Source organism: Carcharodon carcharias, chromosome 2 (assembly GCF_017639515.1).
Source record: "Carcharodon carcharias isolate sCarCar2 chromosome 2, sCarCar2.pri, whole genome shotgun sequence".
Lineage (NCBI taxonomy): Eukaryota > Metazoa > Chordata > Chondrichthyes > Lamniformes > Lamnidae > Carcharodon > Carcharodon carcharias.
The window spans coordinates 42,234,235-42,252,178 of record NC_054468.1 but is presented as its reverse complement, the minus strand read 5'-3'; the positions used below and the strand labels follow the sequence as shown (position 1 = coordinate 42,252,178).

General features: G+C 39.3%; 1 protein-coding gene across 1 annotated transcript in view; it reads right to left on the bottom strand.

The window, feature by feature from the left end:
• Window positions 1–4,718: 4,718 nt before the first annotated feature.
• Window positions 4,719–17,944, bottom strand: part of zgc:153039 (uncharacterized protein LOC767698 homolog) — a 96,450-nt gene continuing 83,224 nt past the window's right edge. The window contains exons 12-13 of the mRNA XM_041208605.1: window positions 7,044–7,190; window positions 4,719–6,895 (exon numbers count right to left, since the gene is read on the bottom strand). Of these exons, the coding sequence (XP_041064539.1) occupies window positions 6,054–6,895; window positions 7,044–7,190 (989 nt within the window). The 3' untranslated portion in view covers window positions 4,719–6,053. The remainder of the gene's footprint in view (window positions 6,896–7,043; window positions 7,191–17,944) is intronic.

Genomic DNA, 17,944 nt, shown 5'->3' with positions numbered 1-17,944 from the left:
TTTGTGGGAGTAAGTTGAGCCGCACACATGTGTTACGAGTTAGGTTCTGATACAGCTACAGTATTACTGAAAGTGTAAATGAAGTGATACAACTTATTACTTTTGAAATTGTGTAAGCAAATTGTGCTAAATGTGAACATGCTGTAATCATAAACCTGTTGTATTTTTTCCCTACTGCTTATATTTTTAATAGTTTACAGCACAAGCAGCCTGATCTAATAGCTTTTGGTCAAAAATCACACTATTTAAATTTCCTAACTCCTGTAAAGTTTTGTTCAACCCCCTTCCTCAGGCATAACTAGATATTGTGCATACAAGAGCATCCATCACTTCATAGGGAATGAAAAGGTCTCTTATGGGAATTGTGCCTGTGAAGAACAAGATAGCTGACAAAATTCTAAATGTGGTATGGGAATATCACCTTCAAACCAAAACAGGCTGTTCCAATTTCTAAATGAAAAGTAAATTTAGCAGGAGCATGCAACATTTATAATGATAATGAGACACACAGGTCCTGAGCTGGAGTTAGTGTGACTAGCAATGAAGGAAAAAGCTGGGAACTGGTGTACCAATGGGAAGGACTTCAGACTCTAGGCTACAAAGGAGGCCCAGCAGCAACATAATAAGAAGCTATACTGCCGATTCAAGTCTAAAGCAAATGCCAGCATGAACAGCCTCTGTGCAAGTGTGTGGTGAAGAAATGAAACTACACTTTCATGTACTTGATCTGGTTGAGAAAGGTTTACATTGGACAGTCCAGTAAATGAGGGCCAAATTGATCTAGCTTATAGCTCAGTGCAATATAATTTCATGAAAATTTATTTCAAACCATTTTTCTAAGAATAGGATGCAAGTGAATTATTGAGCATTTGATTTTTTTAAAAAATAAACCATCTTCAATGTGCCAAAGGAGTTTGGACAGAGGTGCTATTACTGACACATAGTGGTAAAGCACCCAATGTATTTTCAAATGCAAATTCAATGGAGAATTTTGACTATTGTATTAGAGAACTTGCAATTCTCATTAACGAATGATTTGATGCTTGATGAATACATGCAGAAACTCAAAAAGTTGCAAAAAATTCCTTATGGTATTTGCAGAATTATTCATAGGCCTGGAGAATATTGATGGAAATTGTAGCTACATGGACAGAATATAACAAATCAAAGTACAGAGACATTTGCTGCTAAGGGATCATTGACAGACACAAAGGGCCAGATTTTCATGCCTCCGTCTGTGATGATTTAAGAAAGGTGAGCAGGACCCAATTCTGGGATTCCTGCCCCATTCCCATTATGTTAATTTTTTTTGGCTCCAAGATAAGGGTGCAGATAGCAAGCCTGCACACAGCAATCCTAGCCTTGCCTACTCCATTGCAGGGCTGGGCATTTTAGACCCCTGCAATTTCCATGGAGCCTGGCCTGTTTTGTTAGAAGATAGGGTTCACAGCACCTCAGAGGAGTCATGGGTCGTGGGGGAAACCTAGTCTGGGGTCAGGAACCTTTTGGCAAGTAACATCAAAGGTGTTGACAACTTCACATATTATGGTGTATGATAAGTTAAATATATTTTTAATACATTGATTAATCACAGGGCTTTCTTCATAAAAGGTAATTGATCATTAAATTGGCCAGCATTGTGAAAGTGTTCTGATGAATTTTAGTACTTTATCCAGTGGACAACCTGCTCTTCTGCATTCAATAGTATTGAGATTAAAATTAATTTGTCACCTGGACCCTATGCTTTGATTTGTACATTAAAAGTCCAGACATTTAGAAATTGATGAATAGATGCCTGATTTCTTTGATCGAAAGTCCATCAACTGGGCCTTTGAAAAAAATTAACAGATGGCCATCTGTTCATGCACTTCACTCTATTGTAGAAAGCTCTGGAGGGTTTGTTTATTCAGTTGCACAATGGAATATCATTATGAATGTTTGGCTAAGCTCCAAGCACCCCTAAAGAATTAAGCTTAACAGGGGTTATTTACACAGTTGTGAATGGAACCATATCTTTGCCTGGTTGACAGTTTTATGACCAGATAATAGGATTGAAATGTTTCGAAGAAGTTTTTGAATGGCTGTTTGATGGTGGGTGAAGCCCACATTCCTTGAATGAATTTTTAAAGAAACTTTTGTGTTTTTTTCAAGTGAAGTTTGAATGGCTGTGTTGAGTTTTGAGTGCATAATAGGAATAAAGAGCTTTAAGAGCTTTGAAGAGGTTTTTGAATGGCTGTTTTGATTTTGACAGTTTCATGAGCATTTTAAAGTTTTCCCAGTGTTATTATAAGGCTCATGATTTATGTCTATAGTGGATATTGGGTGAGTGGGCAAGGAGGATGCGTGGGCGGGGGGGGGGGGGTGGGGGGCATGGGAGATATGAGGGGTATGGACAGTATGGAGGGTGCATAGAGGTATGGAGGGTGTATAGGGGATAGGTGTTGGGGTGAGGGCTAGGGTGCCAAAATCTCATTTACAGAACTGGGCCAACGTCCCAGTGAATGGAAGTAGGCCTTCTAACCTGCCAGCCTCAGCAGCTGCCTGCCTCTGTTATGCTTAGCCACCCCACTCCAGCCCACCCTCACTCTAACATAAGAATAGCATGGGTGGGCTCTGCCAGGCATGATGCCCACTCCAGGATGAAAATCTGGGCCCAAGGGTAGGATTAAAACAAAATCTATTCAAATACTTGGGCAATATTGCCTGCAAAAAGGTACTATTTCATTTATTCATGCAAAAAAGAAGGGAAAAAATGACAATACATTGGTGAAAATAGAATTGAATAAAACCAACAGAACATTTTCTAAAATCTCTATTTTTGTTTCTGAAAATAAACACTTAAAAACACTTTTTTCTCCTTTGATTTTTCTTCCTTTTTGGGGCACTGCCCCACATGCTATTCACAAATTATAAGGGAACCTTATAAGCAAGCTGGGTCCAGCTTTCGAGAAAAAGGCTCTCCTCATGCAATAGCCCAAAGAGATGAGTTAATGTTAAAAGTTGCATTAATGCATCAAGGATTTTTTACATTATCTGTCTTAACTGCAAAATAAATATGTATATTTAAACCAATAAAAATGGAAATAATACCTAAGTACTTACACTTAATTATCTTTGCGGATTTTGTTCATTCGATGTTGATCAGATATGCTGCTACACTTGGATATTCTATGACTAGTGCTAGTGGTAAAGGTACACCAATGTTGATTGCTTATTATTTCGCTTTCTTATGTTATTCCATGTGACCACTACCTCCCCCTTAAAACAGTTTATTTTAAAAGAACAGCTAATGTGCACTATTGATGCCATATAAACCATCTGAGAAGATTGTCTCCTGCATTTTCATTTGACCTTAAAGCACTTATTTCTATCTAGAGCAATTTGGTAAATCTGGGCATTTTTCCATCAGACCTTCAAAACTGGATACATTTATGATGGTATCATATTGCTGTATCAAGTAGGAATTCTAAGTTTCAGGATTGAAGAGTAATTTTTAAGGCAGAGTTGCTTGGCATTTTTATGAAATTTCCAAGTACTAAAAAAGTACAGCTTTAAGGTAAACCTCAATCTGTCAAGCATGAAACGAGTATGCAATGAACAAAATCTCCAAAGATAATAAAGTGTGTAATTCAGCAAAAATAGATACACCTTCAGTATACAGAAACATCTGCCTTGAAGATATCCATCAAATCTGCGCAAGCTCAATACTTCCACTGTACAGACTTAAATAGTAACTGGAAGCTGGGCTTGAAATCACCAGTCTTCCAGATGAAGGCCAACATCTGTGGGCAGGTAACCAGCCTGATGTACTGAAAGGTGTACTTAAACAGAAGTACTAATTCTTACTGCATTAATTAATATAAACAAGAAAGCCGTCGGCCAATTTTTCAAATTGTTTCATCTACAAGCTCTGTGGAGGTACAATTTGTCTACTGGCAGTGGAAGTATTAAGACAGCAGCACATTAGCCATGTAACACTTAGTGCTTCAATCTTTAGAACCACTCAGTGCCATTTTTTTTTAAAACTTCAAGCTTATGCTTAGTATCAAACTCATTTGTCCCTTTAAAAAAAAGAACAGGATTTAGCAGACACAGAGTCTGAGTTAGCACTTGTGAATTTATGCACATGGCCAAACTATGATCAGTAGGCCTTACGAGGCTTATGGCACTAGCAAACCAGCCTAGGCAGCTCAGGTTAATTGATGATTATATTTTAATATTTGTTGATTTGCCAGTTTAGCATTTTGTGGGGCTGATGGTTGGCATTATTGGCGGATTCATTCTGAATCAGGAAACAGGATATGTTAATGTCTGCAAGGTGAAATTCATGCAAATTACAGGGTACATCGATTAAAACTTTGTACATGTTGCCAAGGCTCCATGGCATGATGGCATCTTGAACACCCTTGCCTACAATCTTTAAGCCAGTAGAAATGACTTTGAAGTTACTTTAAGTGAACTACAGTCAGAACCTCTACTGTGATGCATGTAAATCTGCTGCTTTGATAGTTTAGAGCCAACAAAACCACCTTTAGTCCAACCCGTTGCAATGGGAAACTTGACAGCCGGCCCCACTCAAATCACAGGAAAGGCCATGCGCTAGTCTCTCAGCAGCAGGAAACCTCCTGTGATTAAGTTGGAGGTGGAAAGGTGGGGGAGGGAGGTCGGAGGGAGAGGTGGGGGGGGGGGGGGGGGGGGGGGGGGGGTGGGATGTGTGCCTCTCATTGGCAGGCATGCAGCGTCTAATTGAGGAACCCGGCATGGGAGCAAAATCTATCCAATTGCCCTTGCCTCCAACCCACCCTTGCCTGAACTCACTCACCCGAGTCCCCGCTTCTGGTGACATTGCTGGCAACGGAGAGCTGCTGGCTTCTGATTGGCTGGTAGCTCTCCGGGGTTGGAGGGGTGGGGCTTCCAACTCCAAAGGTCTAAAACCCAGGGAAATCCTGATGCTGGCCATTTAAGAGCCTGACACACACTTCATTTGTTCAGAAAAGAGTCACACGGACTCTAAACGTTAACTCTGTTTCTCTCTACACAGATGCTGCCAGACCTGCTGAGTTTTTCCAGCATTTTCTGTTTTTATTTCATTTGGTCAGGGCTCCCCATGAAGCGACGCGGGTTTTCCATCAGTTCTGCAACTGGTGGGCGAGAACCCCGTTCCCAACATTAATCCAGCCTGAGGAGTTGGAGAACAGACTAAAAAATGTAACTTATCATTTGAGGGGTGGTCACAACAAACTTCCTACAAAAAAGTAATAGAAACACAATCAAAATGTTATGGCAAAAATATTAAACACTCAAAATACCATTTAAATATAGACAAAGAGGCATTATTCTTAAATTTAGCACTGTTTGTTCACAGTTAAATATGTGTTTTGAGTCCTTACCAAATCTTCGATCCATTTTCCAAACAATAAACTTAGTATTTGTCATATCACAAAATATTCCTACCATGATTTCTATAACAACAATATCCCATCTGAGATTACCTGCAGATTTAGCAATGGGTCAACTAAATGTCTCAGATTATTGTCGCCAAGATCAAATATCCCTTCACACATATATAAAACATAGATGGTCCACATATGAACTCAACATTTGATGAAGGAAAGAACTGAGAAAAGTGAATAAAATCTGCATGATTTTTGTTTTGTTGCATGTTCTGGAAGTGAAACAGAACCATTTACCCGTAACTCAGATATGTTGACAAGTCCAAAGCCCATTTTTGAAAGAAGTCAACGCTTCTAAGGTTTTTTTTTTAGCCAACAAGGTGTTGTAAGTGTGGATGGATAGGGTAACAACATAACACCACTGCCTTTTTTTGAGAAGAGTGTGAAAAAATAAGAAGGGAGAAAGAAAACAGCATTAAACTCACGAGTTTTATAGCAACGCAGCTCAATGCTTTTGCTCAGGTTAAATGTGATCTGTTGTATAATTAGGCTTTTTTCAATGTAACAAACTTTTCCAATTTACCTCTTTGTTTGCAACATATTAACTACTATATATGGTAGTGTTCTTAACCTCCACAATTAATGGATTTAATGGATGATCTAGAGATCTGTACTGGTGACTGCACTAATTCCATGAATTAACAGAGTGGGTCCTAGGTTTTTGGTCATGATATCAAGTTGCTCCAAATATCTTTCATGGAGTGTAATGTCAGCAGGAGGCCTTGGCAGATATAGAAATCGGATAGCTGGATGGGCACCCTGCTCTAAAATCATCCTGTTTACAGCCATCAAGTAGTCATCTGAGATTTTCATTGCATTTGATGGGAAGGTATTTGCAAAATTGCCCTCACTGCTATCTTCTTGAACCATCTGTTTGTGCCAGTGAAGGGCAGCAACATTATCCCAGTGCAGAGTTTTAATCGAACCTTTGATGCGCAACTGGCTTAAAAGCTGCTTTAGCTTTTTATCCTGCTCCCCAACACTGTTTCCAGATTCAACACACAGAAAAATACGCAGTTTGGCCGACCCCCAGGAGCGCACCATGTTAAGAATACATGCCATTTGTAACAGAAACAGGCTGCAAGTGTCAACGTAATTAGCACTGTCAGGGCGAAGCGGATTGAGTGGCCACACATCAATGGAAACCTCACAGTTCTTGCGACTGAATAGTTCTGTTTTGTTTAGTTGGCAGAAGTATCGGGCTAGGCAAACATTTTTTAACATTTTGATGGAATCAGAAATAATGGCCACATACTCTTTGCCTGACAGTGCTTTCGGAGATGAAGCATTTCTGGCTGGTGGAAAATTGGGCTGTAAGCTGCAATCTTGTTCATTCAGGGTGGAAGAGCTATTGCATGTAAATGCTGGAATTTGTTGCAAACCATTCTCCGGAACACAGTCATCGTAGAAACCAAGAATAAGCGTATTGGGTCTCATTCCACCTATAAAACAGGGCAGCATAAACACAGGAACTTATTGTACCCAGATGACAAATATTGATGCCAGTTCGTCCTAATTAGCTATTTAAGAATAAACTAAATTCATGTGAGCATTTGTTTAAAATGAATTGATTTTTTGTGGGTTATTTACCTAGACCAGAGATGAATAAAAGATGTTGAACTCCGTGACGTACTGAATCAGACAGTGTAAGGCTGACAAATGATTTCACATTCAGTGCATCAACTAAGCTTAGCCAGGAATCATACTGAGCTTGAAGAGGGTCAGAAGGCATCTCATCTAAAAAAACATATGGGTGAGAGTTAGTAATGTCACCTTTTTTTTTATATAAAGAGTTATATTTGCCTTATATTTACACATAAAAAATCATGACAAACCATTGGAAATGTTTCTAGTATTTGTGAAATGCAAACTGAAATCACACCAGACATTTGATATTATGTGCAGCAAATGTTTGGATAAGTGCTTTTAAAAATGATGTAAATTTATTGTAGTATATGAAAAGCATTGCAATGGGAACTACTTTCCCCCCTGGCTACTGCTGAATTATCTGTCTTACCAGTGTGATTAATGACCACACTTAATGTCAATTCAGTGCCTTACAGTGGCCAACAGCAGAGCTTCAATACCATGACTGGATGTGAAATGTAATTTGTTTTCTTTACAATCAAGTCATTTTATTAAATATTCACACTGACCTGGATTTTGGTTACCTACATGGTGGCTACAAATGTTATCAAATCAAACAACGAGCTGCTTAACATGGGTACCCCCGGCCTCATCAATGCTCAACATCTTTTCATCTGAACCAAGATGTGAAACCTTTGCCAACTAAAGGGTACGGGCTCAATCTAGACACCACATGGCTGCCACTTGTGATACAACTCTCAAACAAGACTGACCACCATCCATGGGGGTTGCTGGATTAAATATGCACGACGACAAAAATTCTGGAAAAATTTATATCTCTTCACAAATCAAGTTATCAAATCTCAGTTGCATGATGAAATATATTTTAAACAAATGCAATTTTGTAGAACTTGGCTCAGCAATATAAATGGCGTATATCATGTCACAATAAATCAGCATAGACAGTTTCATATGCAGCAAGGTTATATGCAAAATACAATGTGGTAATAAAAATACACTTCTTGTTTTTGAAATGATTAGTTATTTGCCCTGTGCTCATTCCAGATAAAACAGATGCTTCATTTTTAAGAATTACTTCAAAACTATGAAGAAATTAGCTCAACATCAAATATTGATGAGAGAAAGGAATAGCAGACATGATATATGTTCAGGATAAATAGGTAAGGAAAATATATAAGCAGGGAGATGTAGCTATGACTCTAGAAAGGGATGTTTTGCATGAGGACTCAAAGATAGTACCTATTTACTTAGAGTTAGGGAGAAGAGAAGCTGTAACACTGTTGGGTGTATACTACAGGCCACCAAAGTGGGAAAGAGGTAGAAGAATAAATTTGCAGGGAAACTTCAGGAAGTTGTAAAAACAATAGCGTCATTATAATAGGAGACTTCATTTATTGTAATATTGACTTAGGAAAAAAGCAGAAAAGACAAGGGGAGGGGGGGGGTGGGTGGGTGGGGGATTCCTGAAATGCACACAAGTAAACTTTCTTTCTCAATCGTCTTGTTTCCTGCTCAAGGTGGAAGGAAAAATTGTTTGGATCAAGTTCCAAGTAATGAAGTGGACAAGTACGGCATGTTAGTGAGAGCATTTGATGACAGAAATCACAATACCATTAAGTTTCGAGTAGTTGTGGAAAAGGATAAGGGACAATCTGATGTGATAAAACTTGAATGGAAGAGGGTTAATTTCAGAAAGCTGAGAAGGATGGATTGGAAACAAATATTGACAGGTAGAAGTCTAATAAACAACATGAGGCCTTCAAAGAGGAAATATAATTCAGGTACAAATTAGGCACCTTCTTAATAGGCAGAAAGGAAGTGCATACAAAGCTAAAGCTCCCTATGTGACTAAAGAAATTGATGTTCAAATGAATCAGAAAAAAACTTTAATAGTCAAAACGAATACAGAGTCCAAAGGAGAATAGGAAAAGGAAATAAGGGAGACAAAGAGAAATAATGAGAAAAGATATGCAGGTTAAAGGCTTTTACAAACATATAAAAGGATAATCAAAAGGTAATGTGAGCTAATTAAGGACCAAAAACTGTGGACGGAAAAGCAACTAGATGTATCTATTTTTAAGCAAAGATGATGCTGCTTGGGGGGGGTGAGGGGAGGAGAGGCAAGAGAGAGTGGTAAAGAATTTGGATAGAATAATAGATAAGGGTAGTAAAACATTTGGCAGCACTCAAGGTCGAGAAGTTACTCAGGTCAGATGGGTTGCCTCTTGTGGTTTTGTGGGAAGCAAGGGTTGAAATTACAGAGGTTCTAGCCACAATATTTCAATCACTCTTGGATACTAGAATGATGATGGACAACCAGGGGGATAACAATGTTATACCCTGTTGAAAAAAGAATAAATCAGGTAGCCAACACTGGAGCTGAGACAATAATTAGAGATAAAATTATCAGTTAGAAGAATATGGTTTGTAAACGACAACCAATAAAGATTTGTTAAAGGCAAGGTTTGACTAATTGATTGATTCCTTTGATGAAGTAACGGAGATGGCTTGAAGGTGGTAGTGGAGTTGATATTGGACTTTCAAAAAGCATTTAATAATACCATGGACTTGTTAGTAAAATTGAAGATCACGATTTAGAGGGGCAGTGGCATCAAAGATACAAAATTAGTTGATACACAAAAAGCAGGCTGGAGTGAAGAATACATTGGTGACCCCAAAGGTCAGTGTTGGAACAGTGCTTTTTTTTGATATATGTTAATGAGCTAGTATATGGATTAGAGGGCATATTTTCAAATTTTGGGAATTTAGTAAAAACTGAGGAGGATAGTTACAGACATCAGTAAGACATAGACAGACTGGTAAAATGGACCAACACAAGATGTCAGAGAAATTTAATGCAGAGAAGTGATGCATTTCGGAAGGAAGATGAGTAGAGGCAATATACACTAAATGATATAATTTTAAAAGGGTGCAAGAACAGAGAGTCCTGGGGATTCACTTACATAAATCTTTGAAAGTAATGGGACAAGTTGATAAAGCTATTAAAAAAATCAAATGGGATACTTGGCTTTATAAATGGAGTCAGAGTACAAAGTGATGGTTAGATCTCAGCCAGAGTAATGTCCAATTCTGAACACAACACTTCAGAAATGACGTCATGGCCTTGGTGACACTGCAGAGAAGATTTATCAGAATGATACTAGAGCTGAGGGAGTTCAGTTATGTGGAGAGACTGGAGAAGCTGGAATTGTTTTCCTCAGGGCAAAGGAGGTTATGTGGAGATTTAGCAGAAGTGCCCAGAATTGTATGCAGTCATATAGGGAAGACAGTGTTCATTGGAGAAATCTATTTTTCAGTGATTTGCTGTGATCTGGAATACTTGGCTGAAAGGGTGGTGGAAGTGGATTCAATAGCAACTTTCAAAAGGGAGGTGGATATATACTTTAAAAAAAGGGGAATGGAAGGGTGTAGGATGAACTGATAGTTGTTTTTAAAAGAACGCTAGCATAAGTATGATGGGCCAAATGGCTTCCTCCTTTGCTGTATGATTCAATATTAAGAACAGACATTTTCAATATTGGAAAATTCCCCCCCTGTCTCAGGAATCAAACAACTAATCAAATCAAAATGCAAAATACTCCATCCAAATTATGATGACTCCTCAATGTACTGGATGCGTCATACTACAGCAGTATAGAAATATTCTTCTCCCATATAATCCATTTAAAATTGTTGGCAGATTTTGGCATAAGAAATAACTTTAAAAAAAAAAGTTACTGCATTATGGTTTATGGAGGGCTTTTCTTAACAGCTGAACGTGGCTAAGAAAATAAAAGCTTCATAAGACTTAGTGGGTCATTCTACAATGACTCTTAAAACTATTACAATAAATCTGCTTCAAGGTCATACTGAGCTCTAGGGTGGTTATTAATAAAAATGTAAAAGTAGATGTCCAAAGCTCCTGATAAGTGCAGCATAATGTACTGTAGTTGAAGGCATTGCAAATTTTGACATTTAAAATATCGTTGTAGATTGCATTTTACAATAAAGTTAACATTTCATATTTATGAAATATCACAATTTTGTGAAGCATGGTCTTTTATTCACATCTACAAGTGCATGAGTTGAAATATCAGAGAAGTGCCATTTACATAGCTCAGTTAGAGGTTATTGGCAGCAGAAAGGTACTGCACCATTACAACACAAGTGTGGGCAAAGCAGTGAGCCTTTGATTCTTTTTTGACAAAAAGCTGTAGATGCAAAATAAAGTTGTGAGTTATAAGGGACCAGGAAAAATTGGAAATTGGACTGGAAGATAAGACAGTGGGAAACAGAAGATGATTAGAATAAAAACTAGATAGATCCCCTCAAGTAACAAAGGAGATTTAGCAAAAACTAGCTTTCTAAGAATGAGTGCAAATATGAGGGTTGAAATGAAATTTAGAAATCAGTGATGACAGATTTAGAGCTGGTATTATAAAATGAAAGCAAAGTATAGAAAATATATAGAGAGAAGCAAAAGATTAAAAGGGATATTTATAAACACATTAGGTAACAAAGGATTTTTGAGGCACATGAAAAGAAAAGTAACAGGTTTTTAAAAGGCAAGTTCTATTATAGATGGAAAAAGGAAATCTCATCAAGGGTACAGGAAAAACAAAAGCAGAATACTACAGATGCTGGAAAATGAAACTAAAAGAGAAAACACTGGGAATACTCAACAACAGCAACTTGCATAGCACTAACAAAAAAGCAAAATACTGCGGATGCTGGAAATCTGAAATAAAAACAGAAAAGGCTGGAAAAATCAGCAGGTCTGGCAGCATCTGTGGAGAGAGAAACAGGGTTAACATTTTGAGTCCCTATGACTCTTCTTCAGAACTGGAGAGAGATAGATAGAAATGTGATGGATTTTATACTGTTGAAGGGGGGTGGGGGAAGGGGGGTGTACAGGGAGCAGGTGGAGCAAAATAAAAGGCCAGGGATTGGTGGGATCTCGAGAGATTTGACAAAGATGTCATAGATGCAAGATAAAGAGTGTTAATGATAGTGATAAAGACTAAAGAAGGTGCATAAAGGTAAGATAACAGAATGTGTTCATAGTAGAAAGCAAAACATAAGAACAAGCTGCAGATGGCACTGTTGGGGGAGAGGATTGGGGGAAAAAGTAGAAAAAGATCAAAACTTAGTATAGATTTCATAATCTGAAGTTATTGAACTCAATGTTAAGTCCGGAAGGCTGTAAAGTGCCTAATCGGAAGATGAGCTGCTGTTCCTCCAATTTGCTTCGAGTTTCATTGGAACATTGCAGCAGGCCAAATACAGACACATGGGCCTGAGGGCAATTTGATGAATTGAAATGGCAAGCAACAGGAAGATCTGGGTTCGTGCGTGCAGGCTGAGCGAAAGTGCTCCACAAAGAGGTCACCCAGCCTGAGTTTAGCCTCCCCAATGTAGAGGAGACTGCGTTGGGAGCAGCGAATGCAGTAGTCCAAATTGAAGGAGGTGCAAGTGAATCGCTGCTTCACCTGAAAGGAGTGTTTGGGACCTTGAATGGTAAAAAGGGAGGTTGTGAAGGGGCAGGTGTTACACCTTCTGTGATTACATGGGATGGTGCCAATGGGAAGGGGATGAGGAGTTGGGGGGTGATGGAGGAGTGGACCAGGTTGTCATTGGAGGGAACAGTTCTTACAGAATGCCGACAGGGGAGGTGAGGGGAAGATGGGTTCAGTGGTGACAACATGCTGCAGTTGGCAGAAATGGCAGAAGAGGATCCTTTGAATGCAGAGGCTGGTTGGTTGAGAAGCGAGGGCGTGAACTTATATGGCACCTTTAGCTTAACAAAACATCCCAAGACCTTCATAGGAACATTATAAAACAAAGCATGACACTGAATCACATAAGGAGATATTAGGTCAGATGACCAAAAGCTTGGTCAAAGAAGTATGTTTTAAGGAATGTCTTATAGGAGGAAAGCAGTAGAGTGAGACAGAAGTGCCTAGGAAGAGAATTCCTGAGCTTAGGGCCCAGTCAACTGAAGGCACAACCACTAATGGTGGAGCTATTAAAATTGGGGATGCACAAGAGGCCAGAATTAGAGGAATGTAGATATCTTGCAGGGTTATGGGCCTGGAGGAAATTTCAGAGAGGGGGAGGGGTGAGACCATGGAGGGATTTGAAAACACAGATGAGAATTTTAAAATCAAAACGTTGCTTGACTGGGAGCCAATGTAGATCAGTGAGCACAGGAGTGATAGGGGAGTGGGCAGGAGAGTTTCAGATGACATCATGTCGTTGATTCTCTCCAAATTACTGCCAGACTCTGAGTAAAAAAGGAGGTAACATTTCAGGTTGAAGACCTTTTGTCAGAACTGGAAAAAGTTAGAGATGTAACAGGTTCTAAGCAAGTACAAAGGCAGGGAAAAGGAGAGGAAGAGGAACAAATGGGAAGGTCTGTGACAGGTGAAAGGACAGATTAAATGACAAAAGGGATTATTGTGCCTGGAGAAAGGAGATGGCAATGGGATGAGTATATTAAAAAAGATGCTAAGATATTAAATAGGTACTTTGACTCTGTTTTCACAGAAGAGTGTGGCAGTGGGAGTGAAAGGAAGACAATGAGGTGAAATAATAAACATGGTTAAGTATAGGTAAGGTACTGGGGCAAAAAATATCAATAGAACTCAAAGGAGAAAAGGCTCCAGCCACAAAGTATGAAAACACAGGAGAAACAAAAAAAAGAGGCTCTAAACACAATCAAAACATCCTTGGATATGAAAGTAATGCATTAGGATCCTCACTGTTCTCTGTAACAGTTCTGTTCGAGAAAGCATAAAAAGGAATAAATTGAATAATTACTGGCCAATCAAAAAGATCATAATGAGACAGAAATTACCATTCTCTTAAAAGCAAGAGTTAATTTAGGACAGCCAGAATGAATTTGGAAAAGATAAATCATGTTTAATAAATCTAATAAATTTCTGAGGAAATGATAGTACATTGATAAATGAAATGTAAAGGGTGTAGTATATTTTGATTTGCAAAAAGCATTTTACAAGTTGCCACATAGCATTAAGCGCATAGGTAAAGAAGTTGGTTCAAAGACAGAAATGGTTCTTATTGGGTATTTTTCAGCCAAAAGCATGTAAACAGAGGTGGCTGCACCAGATATCAATGTTGGGACAAGTGCTTCTTTCAACTGGACTTATGGGGAGAATTTTCTCCCCATTGGGTGGGCGATCCGGGAGCGGGCGCGGAGCTGATCACCACCTGCGATTGTCTCCACGCCGCTATTTTGCATGGGCGGGCCAATTAAGGCCCACCCAGCATGACATGCACCTGGAAGCGCTCAGCACTAGTTATGCAGGCGGGGGGAAGAGGGAGAGTTGGGGCCTGCGTTCTTTCGTGGGAGATTAATTTAATAATAAAACATTGCAAAAAAGAAAAATAAAATACTCAGACATGTCCCCTCATGTGACAGTGTCACATGAGCTGGGACATCTTTATGTACTTTAATAAAAATTTTTATTTAATTTATAAACCCTTCATGAAACCTCATCGCCCCCCCGTGGATGTGGTTTCATGAGAAATGTGAAGGCCACCTGGGCGCTTCACCTGCCCACCAACTTTAAGATTGGACAAGCAGCCCTGATAATCGCTTTAAGGAGGTAATTAATGGCCTTAACAGGCCTTTGACAGGTCAGCAGGTGCGCAGCTGACTCCAGCGTGCACCTGCTGAACTGAAGATCAGAATGATGCGCGGTGACGTCGGCACACATGCCTGGTGTCACCACGTGCCATTTTACACCTCGGTGTGTGGGGCCTGTCCCCGCACAAAGAACGGAAGATTCAGGCCTATGTGTAGGGGCTTAAACCAAACTTAGTCAGTGAAATTAATTGTGAAGGGAATTGTATGCAACTTAGGAAGACGACAGATTAGTAGAATAGGTATACGGAAGTTAATGTGCAGAAATATGAGGTCATACATTTTTGGAGAAAAGGTGAAGAAACCCACTAAATGAGAAAACTTTGAAAGGTGCAGAGGACCAGTAAGAGAGACATGCACATTTAGGGGTTACAAAAGGTGTAAATCGTTAAAAGGGGGATAAATTGATAAATATGGCTGTATTAAAAAAGGTCCTAAAATTCATAAGCAAGGACATAAAGTACAAAAGCATAGAGACAAAACTAAACCTAATATAAATCATGAGTTAGGTCATGGTTAGAATATTTTGTCCAGTTTTGGCTGCCCCACAGAATGACAGATGCTAAGATCAGAGGGTACTGAAGAAAGAAATTCATTAAGATATCAGGGTGAGAGGCTTTAGTTATGAGAGGAGAATAGAGAAAGTTGGGCGTTTCACTAGAATAAAGGTTAAGAGGATATCTGAAAGTGATGCTCAAAATTGACTGGGTTTCATGAGGTAAATGGGGAATGCTATTTCCATTGGTTGGTGAATCAGTGACTAGAGGGTATAAATTTAACGTCACCACTAAAATAACACAAGGAGAAGAAAGATGATTAAAAATATAATACATAAGAATGCCCTACTAGAAACGAGCTGTAAGGATGTGGAAGTCACTTCCAGCGTTAGTGATGGCAGTGGAAAAAACTATGCCAATATTTAAGATAAGGTTGGATAAATGGATATGGAAACAGGGTGGGTAAATATGATTGAACTAGCTGTTTCAATGTTCCCTCTAAGTTGTACGGTCAAACAGCAATCAGAGTGTTCTGCCATGGCAACAAACAGGTCACACGGAAGCAATATTCTCTTTAAGATGTGAACACGAGGAGCCTTGCATCAATCTTAAAAGGGGCCACACAGTGCACCAAGCTGGTCATGCACAGAAAACAGAAGTTAAAGAAAACATTGATCTACCTAAGGAGGGTAAACACCAGCATGAGCCGATGGTGCGGAATGGCTTCTTATTGTGTTGTAACTACTATCTATTTTTATGGTTATGGTGAAAGTAAAATCATAGCAGCTGTTGGAAAATGAACTGGATAACTATTTGTAAATCAAAAAATAAATAAAAAGATATGGGGAAAAGGCAGGGCAATTCGATCAAGTGTATAGCTCTTTCAGAGAATCAATAAAGGCACAATGAGTCAGATAAGTCTCCTACGGTGCTATGAACTGTTATGCTAATGTAATTTTCTTGACATGATTTGGTATAAAAAGACAACGTTTAAATCAAACACTAGAAATTTATGGTAGTAGAGAAATTCATATATGCAAAACAAATTCAAAAATTGTATTTTGGTATATTTCCACAAATGTCAGATAAACAATCAGGGAAACTGTGTAATACACATTGGGCAGAAATTTGCCCTTGGTGGGCGAGCGGGCCCCACCGGCTCGGCGGTGGGCAGGCAGCCAGCCAACTCCCATCGCCGAAATGGGGCCTGCCGCCATTTTGAGTGGGTGGGTCAATTAAGGCACGCCCAGTGGCCTGCCTGACAGGAAGCGCTATGCACTTCCTGTGCAGGGGGTGGAGGAGGGAATCCCCAACTGTCAAAGTGCTGTCTCAGGGAGTTTACTGACAGGTAAGAAAAGTCAAAAAATAGAGAAATATTATAATTATTAACATGTCCCCCTCATGTGACAATGTCACACAAGATGGGACATATTAATAAGAAACACAAAGTTTATTAAAAAAACTGGCATGAAACTTCATCCCGCTAGTGGATGAAGTTTCATGAATAATCTGGAGCCCGCTGGGGTTCCTGGCCTGCCCGCCAGCCTTAAGCTTGGATGGGCAGGGTCTTTAACAAGGTTAATTATCCTGTCAATGGCCTTAATTGGCCATTGACAAGTCGGCGGGCGGACAGCTGATTTCGCTGTCCGCCCACCTTCCTGAAGATTTAAATGAACCAGGATGACGTCATTTTCCCCTCGGCAAGTGGGCCCCGCTCCCAAATCGCAGAGAGGAAAATACTGCAGATTGGGTTAAACAGAGTGGCGAGCTACACTCGCACCCTAGTTTGAATTAAGTTTCTACAACCTATGTGGGTCCAATGTGTTTGGGAACTTTCAACCAGATCCTAGCATGAGCAACAGAACATGTTATAGTGAGGGGTGTGAAATATATTAGAGAATGTGCCAGTAAGGAATATATCAGAGTTACTACAAGCATTTTGTAGAATATATTAAAATGATAGTGAAAGGTATGAGGTACATCAGAAACTTCCATTAAGACATGGGAAAATATTGATGCATCATAGTGAGGGAAGTACAATACTCCAGTATTGCAGTGGCCAGAGGGACATACCAGAGTGTTAAATTGAGAAGGATAAAAATACCACTGATGGATCCGAAGCTAACATTCAGAAAGACCACAAGATTTGGAAATGGAAATTTCACAAAAGTGCAGTAGAGATTGTTTTTCCTTTTGGTTGGCATTAAGCCTCATGTCAAAACAGAGTAGAGAGAACGCTACTCTGTGTTTAGCTCATATTACACTTGAAACAGTAGTGCTTCAGCCTAAAACAGATTGAAAAGAGATGTACCATTCCCCACTAATAAGTTAAGAGATGACAAAAGCTGAGATTGTTCTTCTTGGAGCAGAGAAGGTGAGAGCAGCAATTTAATAGCAATGTGCAAAATTACAAGGAGGTTTGATAAAGTAAATAAGCAGATAGAAATAGAAGACAGTTTTAAACGGTTTGGCAAAAGAGCTGTTGAGGGGAAGTGATGGTGGGAGTCAGAATTTTGTTTTTGTAGTGATCTGAGGTGCACTAACTGAAGAAATGGTGAAAGGATATTCAACTTTCAAAAGGGACTGTGGGTCAAAGGGCCTCCTGTGTTGTATGATTCTATGAAGTTCTCTTGTCTTTGCAAACTCAAAAATGAAGCGAAAGGTTTAAGAACAAATAAATGAAACTTGCAAAGACTGAAATAATTCACGATTCACATTCA